A 16,658-nucleotide genomic window follows, 5' to 3' on the forward strand; every position below is an offset into this window, starting at 1 on the left:
TGCAGTCTAGAGGTTAGAGCCCCACACTGTGCTGTCCAAGACCTGCGTGCCATTCCTGATTTCCTTCTAGGTGCCCTTGAACAACTTTCTCTCTGTTTTGGTTTCCCCGTCTGTCCATGACACTTCCCTTCATAGATTTCAAAAGTTGTTTTGTTTTTTTTATATAAAGGAGACGTGCTATATAGAAGAGTAGACTTCTGACAAACTTTAAGTCTTATGAACTGTTGCCTCTTACTGCAAATATGGAAGATCTTAAACATGTGTTATGACCCCGAAACTAAATACCTCATGAAAATATCCTTTTGTTGGTGTGTAAGTTGGTGAACTACAATTACCCGTGTACATTTCAGAAGTATAATTGGTAATATTTGAAAAAGAAATATTCAGCTCTCTACAGACAGATGTAACATCAGATAAACGTGGGATTAACTCCATTTCTAAAGCCTTCAAATCACCACAAAATTTAGACTGATGTTCCAGTTTCATTTGGTCTGCTTGAGCTGCTGCTGAGATTTGTTCACAACATCTGAAAGCAGCCAGGTTTTATGTATAGTTTGCAGTTTTAGATGGTGCACCTAGGATAAGACTACTTTATATAATGAACTGTCAAAAATAAGCTATAATTTTGTGTCTAGTATATGTCTCTTTGAAAGGGTCAGATCATTAGCTCTGAAGAGGCTTAAAAATGTGGCAGGGGCACACAAGTACCTATGAAGCCAGAAGAGGGTCATCCAGATTGTTTCAGGGTTACCAATAAAACAGCCTCTTAACATTTTGCCTTGGGAAACTTGGAAAGAGAGATTATTGTCATAAAATGCATGAACTGTGCACTGAGGGGCTTCAACATGTTAACTTATTAAGATTCACTCAGCAAAATATATCCTAGATATCATGCATACCTCTCAACAGTCTTGTTACCAAGTACCTTTTCGTTTTGGATTTTAAAATGCATCCCAGCATCTTGGTGCTGGTAATTTTTTTATTTTTCAAAATTTGCAAATGGTGAATCATTAAAAAAGATGATGGAGAGTGTTTTTAATACTGCAGGAATTGAATTGTTTTTTAGCTTTTGGGTGTCACTGTTGAGAGGTACAAATACTGCAGTGCTGAAATTGCCACCTTTTTGTCTCTTCTAATCACTTTTTATTTTATCTTAACAGGGCATGTCTTCACCTTCCTTAGTCAACCTTCCCTCAATCTTTGAAAAGAGGAGACATACCTTAAGCCGATCAACGACTCACTTGATATGAACTAGGTTTCAAATGGAATGACTTACTGTAATCAACTGACCAGCAGCTGGCTTTCCAGATGACCTGTTACTGATAGTAATGGTACTTTAGTCATTAGCACTTAGTGACAACTAGTAAGATGTTAGATAACACTAAATTAAACGCAAGGAATCTTGACTAGTATTGAAGAGGAGAGAAGCAAGTCAACCAAGCAAGTGATTGAGTTGGACTGGATCTTGGTTAGATGTAACATTTGTTTACGCACACACATTTCCTTACCAACATAATTTTTTTTCTTCAACAGAGGTGCTGTTTATGCATTAAATTAATTTGGTGTCAGTTTTTGAAATTAAGATGTCACTCACTTGATTCTTCTGTTGACTGAGGTTATTGAATGAATCAAAAGGAAGTAACCCAATTTCATCAATTGGCTATGCATGCACTCCTTAGTGTAAGCTAATGCTTGGATCATTGATTAAACTGAAATGTGTTAAGAATGGCTACCTGCCATTTAAGTATGACAGTTGACCTGTTGTACAGCTGCTTATTCTAGATCTTAAAAAAAAAGTCTAACTCATTATAGCATGAATGTACTCGGATTGAGTAAATATAATGCTATGGTCCTCTTGTGTTTTTCTATCTCTTTCTAGTGTAAAGTTGTTGGCTGATAAATATATATGTATGCGGTTATGTGACTGATGAGTCAAAATACTATGACTGACTTAGGCACCAGAAGTCATTTGGTGTGATAAATAAAACAAGCAAACTATTTTTTTAAGCAGGAGTCCAAGGAAAAAATCACTGTACTTAAATTTTATATTTACAGCCTTTTATTTGAGGCAGTTGTTAAAGATATTTCCAAAACCTTGGTCAACTGCTTTTTATGTAGTTTATGCAGACTACTTAGATGTGAAGCTGAAATTCTGGAAGTAATTTCAGTTTCTGATAGCTTTTTACTTTTGATGTAGATATACTTTCAAAACTTACACCTATTTTTTTTCTCTCTCTATACTTTCTTTCCAAGTGGTGCATTTCCAACCAATCAAGTTTTCAATATATATTAGCATCCGACACCACCTCAGGAATTGTCCAAATATGTATATTTCTGCATTTCATTAACTTTATTAATTGCCTGTCTGTCCTAAGTGGGGTTTCCGACTTAGGTTTCCTTTAACCACAAGATGCTATCCTACTTGTTTATATGTAATTAGTGCTGCTTTTGAACATGTCAGATGGTCTGTTACCTCTGTGTTTTTAAGATATAGTTTTTGACAATACCACCAATGTAAATAAACTCATTAAAACAACATTTCTGACTAGTTTGCTAAATTGTCTTTCAGGAAAGTCCAATAAGTTCTCATGCATCTGAAGGGGAAGCTTTGCACTGGGACCTAGTCTAGAAATTTTCTAAATCACTGTAATGTTAATCACTAAATACTTAGCTTGTAAGCTGTATCTGGAATTACTGAACAAGATTGACTTCTGTGGATACTGCTTTTTCAGTGTCCAGTTTTCTCTGACAGTATGATTAAGCTTGGATTCCTGTACGTGAAAGTGTTTTAACTCCCACCAAAAGGAAAATCACTGAATATACACATGTATTTCTTGTTGAATACATCAAAACCGCTAAAAGGAACGAGAGATTATTTTATAGACATTGATATTTTGGCATATACTGATTTTTGTATATTACAACCTTGGTAGGTTAAAGCATCACATCTTTTTTTCTGAACAGAAGTGTTCCAGATATTATGGTCTTGCTCTTGCAAGGTCCTGGCTGCCCTGTTGTGTCCAGTGGCTCGAGCACCTTGCTGTAGTGAGCTTCTGTTTTAGCTTTAATGCTGTAGAGTACAAGGCACAGTAAAACAAAGTTCTCTATGCATGGATATGTCTAGGCAAGGAATGTAGGCTCAGATTTTGAACGTAGACAAAACGATGTTCTTGCAAACCTAACTAGTTCTTAATCAAAAGAGAGAACCTCTGTTTGCATTCGTGATTTTTCTTCTAGCTACAATTTGTCTGAAGACCTGTTTTTCTTCAGATCAAGGATATCAAACCCATTTGACTTCCCACTCCCTGTGGAGTCAGACCCAAACTGGAGCCTCCTGCAGGCCAGATGAGCAGTGGTGGCAGCCTTAATCCCTGTGGTGGCCAGAGCTGCTGTTTCGGTGCAGGTCTGGAATCCAGGAAGTTAACGCCACTGGCTCTTAGAACAAAAAGTATTTTGAAGCCTGAGAAACATGAGCTTACAAGGAAAGGCTGAACCCAATTTATTTAGTCTGGGTAAGATGAGACTGGGGGGTGGTATTTGATAAGTCTTCAGATATTTAAGGGATGATTACAGAAGATGGAGAAATGTGTTTTTCTCTGTGGCCATAGGGGATAGGACCTAGAACCAATGGCCTCATGCTGCATCAGGGGAACAATAGGCTGGAATTGAGAGGAACTTTCTGGTTTTGAGGGTGGTCAAACATTTGAACAGATTATCTAGAGAACACATGGGATCTCTGTCCTTGAACATCTTCAAGAGCAGATTGGAAAGACGCTTGGCTGGGATGTTTTGGTCAGGGATGATCCTTGTCTTGAACTGGGGGCTTGACTAGATCTTGTGAGGTTTCTTCCAGCCCTGTTTTCCTATGATCCTATATACTAATTAAATTGGAGTTGTATATCACAAGTCAGATTCAAAGAAGGTGGAACTACTCAGAAGCTAGTTTGCCTCAGTCTTCAGAAAAAAATTCAGCTGCAACCAAACACTTAATAAGGATCATTTGGAGAAGAAAGGAGACAAGCTGAGGGATGAGATAACAAAAGATAGTCCGAGAACTTTTGAGTGGTCTGAATGAATTCAGGTCAGCCCAGCCTGATAAACTTCATCCCAGGGTAGTAGAGGTATTATTGCCCATGGCAATAATCGTAAGGTTGCAAAAGATGGGTGAGGATACTAGAGGACTGGAAAAGGACACACATAGTTCCTTTTTTTAAATGCAGAAAGGAGGACCTGGGGAACTACAGAGTGAGGTGTGAGGCTAACCCTGCAACGGGCAGTTATTTGGGCTGGAGACCCACTTAAGTTTTGGTGAGCTGTCAAAGGCTGCATCAGCACCTTCCCCCCCTGACCTTGGCCTCCTGTCATGGCAGGGAGATGCCAGTTGATCCTATCTGGTCCCATCCACCTTGCACCCACTTCCAGTCTCCATGGCTGGGACCCCTACAGGCAGGCTGCACTGAGCTGGGAAGATGGGATGGGATGTGCAGGCAGGGAATGGCATCCAGGAATGGGATGGGTAAGTATCCAGGATTGTGGGGTGGTAACAGCGCAGGGCTGGGACATGAGGCAGAGCTGGGATCTCCCTGTGGGCTGTTTTGCCCACCCTAGGCAACCAGTACCTGGTTAAAGAAGGTCCTTTACAAGCTGAATGAACTAGCATGGATTTATCCAAAATAAATTGTACCAAAGCACTTGGATCTCCCTCTTTGACAAAGTCAGTATTTGGTGGATGGACAGACTGCTGTGGACATAATGTATCTAGACTTGAGCAAGCCTTTTAACAAAGTCCCACACGACCTCAAGCAAATGGGAGAAATGTGGACTAGACCAGTAGTTCTCAACCTTTTTTTTGTCAGGGTGCACTTCTAAACATAGATGGCTATTCCTCATCCAGTAAATAGTTTAAGTAGAAAACACACAAGTATTTTGACCCCAAAATACTTATTACAAACTGCAAGTTAAAGCATCTCAACAGCCTTAATTTTAAAGAGACAAATCAACATTAACAGCAATAGCAACGTGTAGCCTCCATTACTCCCAAGTGACATTCATCGTTGTGCAGTTTGCACAATGCAAATTGCCGGTACCCGTTGCTCCTAATTTGCAGCCCCCTGCCCCTTCTGGTTTCCCTCTGTCCCAACCCACAGCTCCCACACCGTTCCAGCCCCCCAGTGTGTGGGGTGGGGGTGTGCACCCACAATGGGCATGGGCTGTAGCCTAGCTGGATTAGCACAGGCAGGAGCTGCCTCCTGGGCCCAGCAGAAGGGACTAGGGGCAAAGTGTCAAGATTAGTTGGTGCTGCTGCTGCCACCAGGACCCCTGCACCAGCCATGCTTCTAGCAGCATGAAGGAGGAGTAATGGACAGGGGGTGGAGTGGTGGGGACTGCGCTGCCCTCACTTCCACTGCCAGCTGCTTGTGCGTCAGGCCGCAGCTCTGCCCCGCTGCCATGGCCTGGCTGCCGCTGCTACCCTCAGGTTGCCTGTGCTGCCCCCACTCCACCTCCCCTCTGGGGTAGAGCTGCAACCTGAGGGGAGTGGTAGCAGTGGGAGGAGGTGAAGGCAGCACAGCCCTTCCCCACCTTCCTGCCCCCTGTCCCTCCCAGTCCATTGCTCCTTGCTCAGCTGGTAGTGTGGCTGGTTTGGGGGTCCCAGTGGTGGCAGCAATGAGTCTGTCCTCCTGTGCTGGGTTGTCTATGCCTCCCCCCACCCCATAGATATACCTCTGGGAAGCTGTGGGAGCTGCTCTCTACGTTGCCTGGCTCCCACGTGTCTGTGTGTGGACACATGCATGTACCACCCCTCGCCCAATTGCTGCTCTTCCACTTCCCCCAGCCCATTGCAGGCTGGAACTCTGCTAGCCTACAAGGGGAAACCCATGCTTTTCCATGATTATTCTCAAGCCTTTCATATATTCTTGCAACCCACTTTTGGGTCATGACCCATGGGCTAAGAAATGCTGGACTAAACTAAACTACTATGAGGTAGATAGACAACTGGCTCAACAGCTGCAAGCAAGGGATAATTATATGTGGATCCATATCAGAATGGCAGGAGGGTTCAAGTGGAGTCCCACAGGAGTCTGCTCTGGGCCCAGTGCTGTTCAACATTTATTAATGATTTGGATGCTGGAAATGACTGCTGCCTGAGCAAGTTGGCAGGTTATACACAACAGGGAAGGTGTGCAAGCATATTGAAGGACAGGAGTGCAATTCGGAAGCATCTTGACAGACGGGGAAGCTGGGCTGGAGCTAACAGGATGAAGTTCAATGCTACAAATGCACGATGCCACATCTGGGAAAGAGTAATCAAAAATACAAATATAAAATGGGTGACATCTGCCTGGATGGCGGCATGACAGAAGGATCTGGGAGTTTTTGTAGATCACAGACTGTATATGAGTTTGCCTTGTGATGTAGCTGCACAAAAGGGGAATGTGATTTTTTTTTTTAAATGTTTTATTTTGGGATGCATCAATAGAAGCATTCAGTGCAAGATATGGGAGCTGATGGTGCCTCTTTTGGCACTGGTTAGGCCTTATCTGGAGTATTGTGTGTGGTTGTGGGTTCCTCATTTAAAAAAGAACATAGAGAAGTTAAAGGATGTCCAGAGACAAGAAAAATGACAAAGGGCTAAGAAGGCAAGCCATATGAGGAGAGGGTGAAGAAAACAGGGGTGGTTCAGCTTGCGGAAAAGGCACTTGGGGGACACGATAGCACAATCTAAATACTCAAAGGGCTGCCATAAAGAAGAGGGGGGGCATCTTTTCTTTCTTGCTGCAGAGAGTAGGATGCAGATCAATGGCTTGAAGTCGCAGCAAGTAGGTTTAGACTGGATATCAGGAAAAACATCATTGTTAGTAAGGCAGTGGAACAGAATACCTAGGGAAGTTGTGAACTCTCCATCACCGGAAGTTTAAGAAGAGGTTGGACAAGCATTGGTTAGGTATGATGAAGGCATACAGGGGCGACGCGTAGGGGGTGCATGCGGGTGCACCCCCTGAGCATGGTGGTGCACTCCCTACAAAAAGGCACTGTCGGCAGTGCCTGCAGGTGGTTGCTGCTCACTGCCCTGCTGCCAACACCGCCGGCAGCATCTGCGGGCAGTCCGCGATCCCTGTTGGCTGGCGCTGCCGCTGCTGGTGGTGGCTGTGGGTGGTCGCTGACCTTTGTTTGGCGCTTGCCACCCCCCTGCCACTCACAGCGCCGGCGGCGTCTGCGGGACCGCTGTTGCGCTCCCGCTGCTCCAGCTGCTGGAGGCACGAGTCGTTGATGAAGGCATAGCTGCTATTTCTATGGTCCACTAGGGTTTTTCCCATACTTCTGGGCTTTGCTGGTTGCCACGTGGGGGCTGGGAAGGAATTTTCCCCTCACCTGCTGCTGCTTCCTCCTGCTACATCTGCCAGGGCTGTGTGTTTGGGGGGGGCTGGCTTCCTCAGGAGGATTGGGTATTGGCTGAAGCCATGGCTGGGGATTTTGACTAGGTTGTGCTGGTGCACTTGTTGGGACTTAACTATGGAGATTCCTGGCCAGCAGGTCATGGTCCTCTGCTCGTGGTCAGACCGATCACTATATGTGGGGTCAGGAAGGAATTTTACCCCATGGCCAGATTGGTACAAACTGTGGGGTGTTTTGTCTTCCTCTGTAGTAGAGGGCATGGCCCTCTTCCTTCCTTCCTTCAAAGATCTCTCTAGCATATTTTTAACAGGCTTTGTAGCGGCTGGACACTAGCCACCATGCTTTACCTGTGGCAGACCAGGTGTGATGTTTTGTGGTTGTGTCAGAGTTGATTGTATAGGTTTACTGATGGGTTGGACAATGGGTTTGGAAAGGGATGATCCTGCCTCAGGCAGGGGGTTGGACTAGACAGCCTCTGGAGACCCCTTCCAGCCCTATTTTTTTTATTAATCTATAAGAAGCTTGTGTAATCAGAGGGCTTGTTTTGTCAGATGCAGTATCTGATGAAGTAAGCCCTCTGCTCACGAAAGCTTATGCTATACCTCTCTGGTTTATTTAGTTTATAAAGGTACAAATCCAACCTACCTTTTTCTATAGCATCACGTAGCATTACCTCCCCCAATCCAATTGGGATATATTCAGCTTCCTGAGCTTGTGCCACACATCTGAGTTTCGGTGTTTAGTGTTTTTTGAGAGTAGATCTGCAAGAACAAGTATTTGAACATGGATTAGAAAAAACATTATTTGAATGTTCCAGTATATTTTTAAACATTTTTATTTCTTGATTAACTTGAAATAATTCTGATGTCTTTAGGGCCTTCTGTTTGAGTGATGTCGTTCTCGTGTGTCCTGTTCTTTTTTCTGTTTTTCCCCTACTCCATAGTGGAGCTTACTGGGGAAAAATGTTAGTTTGAAACTAATGTTTTAGTCTAATCCAATACATAACTGATCTCTGCTACCTCATCTTATGCTCTGCTGGATCACAATTAGAAAAACTCTCTTTTTGTTCCTCCTAGTTTAGCTTCTGTCTAGCTTTTATAATCTTATATATTTGAAAGCTGTCAGTGTGGTGATTGATTGTTTTTGTTTTTTGTCTTCACGTCTCCCAGGATAGTGTAAATAATCAGCCTAATTAACAGCAAGGGTTGGGTTTAGGTAATTAAAAAAATTCTGTAACTATATAAGGATAGTTAAGCACTGAAACAGGACATGGGAGAGGTTGGAGGGGAAAAATGAAGGAACTTTAAAGTAGGACATTGGCAGCCAGGTATTTGGGCATTTGGTTTTTCTTTCATAGATAGAGCACCTTCCACTTTTGGCATCTCCTGCGTGATTCTCCAGTTTAGCAAGGTTGCTTTTGAACTTTAAAATACGCAGATGACAGGAGGGGCAAAAAGCATGGTCAATCAATACATACTCCCTCCCTGCATCTAACGCATTAATAAAAATGCTAACTAATGCTGGACCCAGAACAGAGCCTGTGCATATCCTCACCCCACTTGAGACTTCCTGCTAGGCTGACATTGCTCCATTAATAATTACTCTTTGCCTGTCATTATTCAACCAAGTATGTAGTCCTTTAATTTTAATCCTATCTAGCCTGCTAGCTTGCTTGGGAGGATGGTATATAGGACTGTCAAAATATTTTAATGTCTGTCTGTCTGTCATGTCAATGTCCACTGCGTTCTACCACTCAACCTCATAATTACAAAGTGACTTACAACTTACTCCATTAACTTCCCAAGGAGTAACTTGTCAGGTCCTACTTTTTAAAAAACAGATGAAAAGATGTGCATTAAGTTAGGTGAGTTCACAGGGAACTAGAGAAAAGAGTTGCCAACCCTTCAGCATTGCCCTGTACTCTCCAGGAATTAGATATAAATCTCCAGGAGATTGCTGAGAGTCACCCAGGAGATGAATGATAAGGCATTCATTAAAATAAATATTAAATGTTGAATCTGATTTATAGAGTCATCCAGTAGGTTTTTAAAATGTAATAGTAATGTGCGTTTGCCTTCCTAATGTAAAGTCTACGCACCGTAATCTGTAACTGATACATGCAAGCACGTTCCCGTTGTGTCGCAGGCACGTCGGCCTTCTGGAAACCTCCCGGAATAGATTCGAACAGAGCTGGCAACCCTTCTAGAGAAGGGCTGTCATCAATGACTGCCCATTTTACTGGCATTTCTAGGTTTGTTTCTTTAGAGCCCTGACATGACTTCCACCATGTTGCGTTGACTGGAATTAATTCAAGTCAGTTAAAGGTTCTCCGATACATACTTTGTTTAGGATCTCCATCCTTTCCCTTGTCTGTTTAGAGCAGAGGCTCTCAACTGGTGGTCTGTGGCCCCCTGCAGTGCTGCAAGAACCTGCTCTGATGCTAGCTTTGCTACCATGGCTGGGTGGAACTGCACTAGATGTCTTGCTTTTCTAGAGGCGTTTTCTAGAGTCTACCTGGGAAAAGCTGCGGCAGAAGTAGCATGTGCCTGCCCGCATTATGCAATGCAGGCAGATGCACCTTTCTGCTGTGGCTCTTTCTTAGCTCAGCTCTAACGTGCATCCTGAAAACTGAGGTGCGAAGCACTGTTTCACTCTGCGGTGGTAGCAGCAATCCTAGTTTGGCACCCCTTTGGCCTACTTCCTTCCCCACTCCCAGGTCTCACTGTGTCCTCTTGCAGACTCTCAGTAGTCCCCGTGTGTTGCATGTGCAACCCAACACCTCACCACCTGCTCGCTGAGTGCTCCTGGACTCTCTCCATTAGGGCTCCAGGGCTGCAGTTTGGGGGAGGATTGCGCTGGGGTGGCCAAGGGAAGAACTTGGCCCAGTGGTTCCTGATCCCAAACCTGGCTCCCGGTCAATGGTGGGGCAGTCCACTGCTGCTCTGGGAACAAAAGTGCACTGGACCAGACAGAGCTAGGGTACAATATAACCACATATTCAATTAATAATCCAATACTTAATAAAAATCATAATGTTCACATTATAATATTCATAATATATTTATATGTATTTTAAAATGGCATGGTACTAAATTCTGAAAAGTTTTGGAGAGATGCCTTGAGTTGCAAAAGGTTGAGACTCACTGGTTTAGACTAACTCTGCTAATTGTCTGATCAGGTGTTTTTCTGTGTCATGAAAGAAGCAACGTAAGCCTTGAGCATCTGGTGCTACCTTTTATGCCTTCTGTTAATAATGAGCCTTCTCCATCTGAGCAGCAGACCCACAGCTTTCTGCTCTCTTTTTGGCTGACGTGCAAAATCTCTTCCTGTTGGCTTGAACGTTTCTTGCCAGTTTTGTAACCCTTTTGCTTTCCTGGCTATTTTCTCCTATACACTTGTGCTACATATACTTCACGTGCTCTAATTTGCATGTTTACCTCACTTTTCAAATGTCTAAAAAGCAATTTGTGGCCACCTTGATTTCTTGTGGTCTTTCTCTTATGTATTGTAAAATGTGCAAACGCAGTAAGATGTTTGATAATCAAAGGCAAGAATGCACAACTGGCTGTAACAAACATGGTGCAAAACTATCGGACAACAATGGGGAGAGTTGGGGGGCCGTTTATGATGATGACTGTAGCAAGTGAGTAATAAACATTCACAAATACTTCCTAGCGTGTCAGCTACACCAGAATTGTCAATTCTGTGACTCTTTCTGAAAAGGACAAGTTTGATAACGTGTATAATATAGCAAATGTGTGCATTGTTTGGGTCAAAGACCCCTTTTGTCCGATTAATAGAGTTGGGAGAAAAATGTGTCGGAAAAGCCTATTGCACAATGGTCAACACCTGTTTGCTTACAGCAGGACTGGCAAAAGTCATTCAGGCAGTAGATAGAAATAGGCAGAACCATCAACCCCACACTGCTGGGCTGGTGAGTGATTACTAATAGATCCAGAATCTAAGTTTGCTCCCAGAGTGGGTGGGAAGGATGAAACACATGGCTCCTTTAAGGTGTGTGCTTTATTTGTAGTAGCTGTTACTACTGCAGCTGGGTGCTTCCAAGGAAAATGAGTTACCTGGGTGGACCCTTCCGGTCAGCATGGTCCACCTGATTGAAACTGCTACTGTGGCTTTGGAGTCTGGATTAAATGAGACTAAAAAAATGGACCTGATGAAGAATGCCTGGTATTTGAAAGCTTGTTTAACTTTATCCCAGCCACGCAGTTGCTCTAATAAAAGATCTCACCCAAAAAGCCCCTTGCCTCTCACTAAGAGATTGAGTGATCTGATATGTTGAGATATACAAAACACAAGCAGCTTAAAGTTTTTACTAATGGCTACTACACCGGGAATCCAATCTGTGGCTGGGCCTTCTAACTACAACCACAGTAGAAGTAATAGTTTAGGCCTACCCTGGTACTCTTAGCTTCTCTTTCTCCAGATGCAAGACTAATGTTTGCACCCAGATTATAGGCTCGGTAGAATTAAAGCAACCTTCTCTCTGAATCAGTCTGGCTGAATCAGTGGAGCAGGCCACATTTGAGCCTATTTCACTTCTGACTCAACAGAAGGGCAGGATAGGATTATTCAGCATGCAAGAAATGGTTCAGCTCTTTCTCAGTGAAAGCAGTTTTAAGATTCAGAAAATAAAGAATATCTGCCATAAACTCTGCCACCTATCTTGTCAGGGGATGTACAAAATTAGAAGCTTATAGGAATAAGCAGATTACCCTGGTTTGTACCTGCTGTTATCGTAGCCATGGATGGAAGAAATCTTACCTTTTGTGCCAATTCCCGACCCTGCTGACATCTGCAGTCATTTTCCCATTATTGCAGTGGGGCCGGGATTGAGGTTGTAATGACCCTTTGGAGCATCTACTTGCACATGTTTCAATCCAGTGCCTCTTCAAGAGACTAAGGACCTCCAAGAATGGCTTATTTTAGATGAGGATGACAACTTTCAGTACCCAGAGCTGCTGTCCTATCCATATGTACAGCTTGTTTAATGTCTAAGTAAATATTCTCTAGACATATCAGTTCGAAGTATCAATCCCCATCCCGTCTTGCTAGTGAGTGTGTGCATCTCTAAGTTTCTGGATCCCATTATTCCAATAAAAGGAATTGCTAAAGCATTATTGCCATTGTCACTATGGTGATGCTAAAAAAATGTTCAGGTCACTTCAACAGCACTCCAATCACTTTCTGTCAGGGTATTGTTTCTCACTTGTTTAGAGATTTTAATTGCCACAGCTTGGTGTAATTTGCCTAACAAACAATTATTTAAGTGACTTGAGGCCTCCACTGATGTAAGCCCCCCCCATTCTTCTAGGCTTTGTACTAGCATGTCAGTCTTTATCTGTCATGCCTATTTGCAACGTAACTTCTTTTGGGCCAAAGTCTAGAAAAAAATATTGCTTACATTGTTTATATGTGGAGAAACAAAGCAAGTCACCTTCTGTTCCTATCCCTAAAAGTCGCATTGCAAATCTGCATCAAGGACTTCAACCTTCTTCTCTTTTGGTTTCTATATGTTGCCTGAATAGCCAGATCATCTTTCCTTCTGCCATATTTGCACATTCCACGTCTGCAAACCTATTCCTGTTTATGATTAATAACTTGGTGCTAGAATAAACGTACTGCAAGTTTCTAAAGCCTTTGTGGACTAAAGTGATTAATTTTGCATAATTCTTTGTTTGAAGAGGAAAAGTAGACATGACAACTGCTTAAAAGCACCTGTTTTGAATCTGTTGCAGAGAGGGCTGCCTGACCTGTATTTTACAGTAAAATAGCTGTTATTTCACTGTGTTTTCATGTTACTATTTTTGTGATGGATGTTGACGACATCTAAAAGCCAAGCATCATCTGAAGACAAAACAAGGGTTGGCTAAAGTGGATTTTTTTTAAGGACATATGAAAAGCTGTTAAGAGCTAGAAAGGCTGGCTGATGAATACACAACTAGTGTTGGATGGGTGAAGGTTTTTGCCTTGGGACTGGTTTTAAACTCTGAGCCAGAAATTAGCTGTCCTCTATCAGCGACAAAAGCTAGAATGGGAATGAGGACCCCACAAAAACAAACTAATTAAACATCTACTGCAACAGATTTAGCACTGGCAGACATTAGGCAAATGAAGGATTTTTAGATAAGAACTTAGCTGTACTTAGACTTGAATTTTCAGCTGTCAGTATACCTTAACACCCCACGAATGAACACAATCATGCATTTGTATGTGCAAATTAGGTAGTTAGGTGCACAATTACTTGCTCTATGTGCAAATGCTCATTAGTTTTACTGCCTTTCATTGGCTGAGCCCAATGGTAAGTAATTAAGCCTGGCAGTGTTCCTTTAAATAAGGAGTAAAACTGCTACTATGATGCAGCCACCTTATAATAATACTGGAACAACGAATGAACAGGAGGGACCGCGCGGTCTCCAGCTGGGGAAAAATAGGGGTAATGACAGGTGTAATATATGTAAAGTGTTCTCTATCTTTTTCCATAGACATGAAAAATATGGGAGGTTTGATTTGCACACACAGACCATGGTACTAAGATTTTATAGGTTGTTACCTGTAGATGGAGTAAAAGAAATTAGACTAGTGGTCTATGTGCTGCATGGGAATGGGCGAGTTCAGTGGGGGCCAGCCTTTTCAGCAGGTGTGCCATAAATTCGTCCTGCCCCTCCTCAAATACCACTCCCATTCCCTTCTCCAGTGCACTTTCTGCCCTGTGCTCCTTGCCCCGTTTGCTATTCTGCATTCTGCTTCCTGCCCTAACTGAGGCTGTGCTGTCCGTCCCCTCCCTGACTTGTCCTGTGCTGCCTGTCCCCTCCATGTGCCTCATACAGGGCAGCCTGTGTCACGCGTGTCGTAGATCGACTACCCTGGTCCAGTTGATTGCTAGTTCTGTTTTAACTTTTTTTGGGAAAAAGAAGTCAAGTACCAATGTTCAGAAGTTTTATGCATCTCTATTGATTCCACGTGCAGTGTGTGGAGGAAACAAGTGTGGGGGCTGAAGTAGAAGAGTAACCTGGCTATGTAGGCTGAAGACAGAGAGTGCATCATTGGTTGAGCTATAGGGATGTAGTTGCTGATGGAAGCAGTAACTAAAATAATTAGTAGTCTCTCATAGTAGTTGTAGGCTACAGTGCATTAAGTGCTATAAGGACACAGGGCATAGGAGGTCTGACTTTTGCCCGGGGCTTGTTTGGACTGAGAGCAAGTAGCTCTTGCATGTGTCCTACTTTGGGGGGAACCAGATCAGCCAGTGTTCAGGATTCAATGAATGGGTTTGGGAGGAAGTTATGGAGTAACGTGTGTGGGATGGCGGAAGACTCGATTCTCTCTGGCATTTGAGAAGTGAAATGTAGGTGATTGCTTCTCCAGCCTCCCCTGGACAAAATATGCAGCCTCCCAAGCACACCATTCACTTGTGTATGGATTCTACTCAAATGAAGTATAAACTGCATTAGCTGCCCATTACCTGGGAGGCTTTCATTTCATGTGTGGTTAAAAAATGGTAGTGTGTACTTGCTACTATTTGGAGATACTAGCTACTGCTCAGCATCAATGTCCTCATAAATATTCAAATTCTCTATCTTTACCTGAACAGTAAATGATTTATTGACTATATTGGATTCCAAGCTCCTACATGCTTTCTGCTACTCTGATGGCAAAGATAATATTTCGGTAGTTTCTCAGCCTGGAGGGAATGTAAATATAAGCATAATTGATTTCCAAAATGTGCCTTTTCTTGTGTTTCAATGGTTTGTGCATTACAGTTGGTATGGCTGACAAATCAGCACTGATTGCTAATTAAAAAGCTGAATATATTAAGGAGTTTCTCACATCCATTTCTTCCTCAGATTGAAACCTGAGCTCTATGAACACTAGCAAAGCTCTAATGGGTACAGTCTAATTACTTGCCATTTTTGCTTTGACTTAACAGTTCATGAATTACAGTACCTCTGACTGACAGATCATTGCTGATTGCTAATTAAATGGTAGAATTCAGTTTTATCCACCACCAGCTTATACCTCCGTAAAAGTGACACTGTATTGTAGCAAAAAGCTTTCTCTGCTCATTTATTGGTTATGTAAAAATTGATGCTCTTATCCCTCTGTGAAACAAAATTTCGTAATGTAGTTTTAATATAAGTGGCGGATAAATAGTAATTCTATTTTCTAAATCTATCATTTTTCTTCTAAAGGAGACTTTGGGGAGAGACTGCTGAAGGCAGTATCATGACTCAGGATGTTCCCTGGGGGTGCTTATTCTCTTATGCCTAGCCTTACCTATCATTTAGTGAACACGAAGGACAACAAAATCTTCAGTTTTTATCTGAACAATGGGACAGTTCGTTCACAACACTAGGTGTCCACCAAGCCGCTGCCAGGTAATAGAAACAAAGCCAGAATTTGATTTCCTCCCCTTTTCATCCCCCCATTTGTCTGTTTTTATTCAACCTGCTTTCAGAATTTAATCTGACCCTTGACACTACCACTGTTATAACTGGACTGACATACTTTAATAGACAATAGAGAGCTATGAAAGGAGGGAGGTGCAAAGGGTGGGAGCTCTTTGAGATGGTTGGCATCCAGTACTATATAGATAGAATCATGGAGAGCTGTGATTGATAGGTACAATGCAATAAATGTCCGGTGACATTCAAAATATTACTCTAGGATTAAATTCATACTAGATCTCATTAAAATCAGTCATTGTACCACAGGTTTGGAAAGCTACAACTTTAAAAGAGTGTGCTAACAGGAATTCAGAGAATTGCAAACCAAAAAGCCTGCCTTAGTAGTGCTAGACTTATTTGTTTAAACTAATTAAAAAAGAGTAGTTCTTTACCTTCAAAAAAGGCAAAATAAATAAATTAATTAATTAAAAAAAAATGCAAACCTCTTCCTTTCCAACACCCCCTTCCAAGGGCTTATGTTATTAATCCAAGATAATAAACAGGGACTTGGAATTGTTACAGTCAATGTCCCTAATAAATGTAAGATTCTAAGTAGTGATATGTAGAAGCAAGATTCCTCATCTAAAGAAAGAATTAAATTTTACTGTTGATTTAGTACTTAAATATGAGAATGATGGGTGCTACAGTAAAGCTAAGATAGATGAACTTGGCTGACATAGTTTTGAGTTATGTTTCATTAATCCAGAGAGATTCTACATGGCGGGTACAGAGTGAACCTGGATAAAATGTGACTCAATCACTTGTGTAAAATAAAATGGGAGTAGATAGAAGAGACCT

The 16,658-nt window shown here is 42.4% G+C and overlaps 1 protein-coding gene across 6 annotated transcripts in view; it reads left to right on the forward strand.

Annotated features, from left to right (window-relative positions):
* ECT2 (epithelial cell transforming 2) overlaps positions 1 to 2,538 on the forward strand; it is a 64,153-nt gene extending 61,615 nt beyond the window's left edge. For 4 of the 6 annotated variants that reach the window (XM_059731150.1, XM_059731152.1, XM_059731151.1 and 1 more), the window contains one exon: positions 1,161 to 1,247. Coding sequence is in view for 2 of the 6 variants with exons in the window: in XM_019478616.2 (XP_019334161.1) it covers positions 1,161 to 1,250 (90 nt within the window). In the remaining 4 variants the exon portion in view is untranslated. Of the gene's footprint in view, positions 1 to 1,160 lie in introns of all 6 variants that reach the window. The other 2 variants (XM_019478616.2, XM_019478619.2) reach the window with 1 other exon arrangement.
* Positions 2,539 to 16,658: the final 14,120 nt, after the last annotated feature.

This window comes from Alligator mississippiensis, chromosome 7, assembly GCF_030867095.1.
Source record: "Alligator mississippiensis isolate rAllMis1 chromosome 7, rAllMis1, whole genome shotgun sequence".
NCBI lineage: Eukaryota > Metazoa > Chordata > Crocodylia > Alligatoridae > Alligator > Alligator mississippiensis.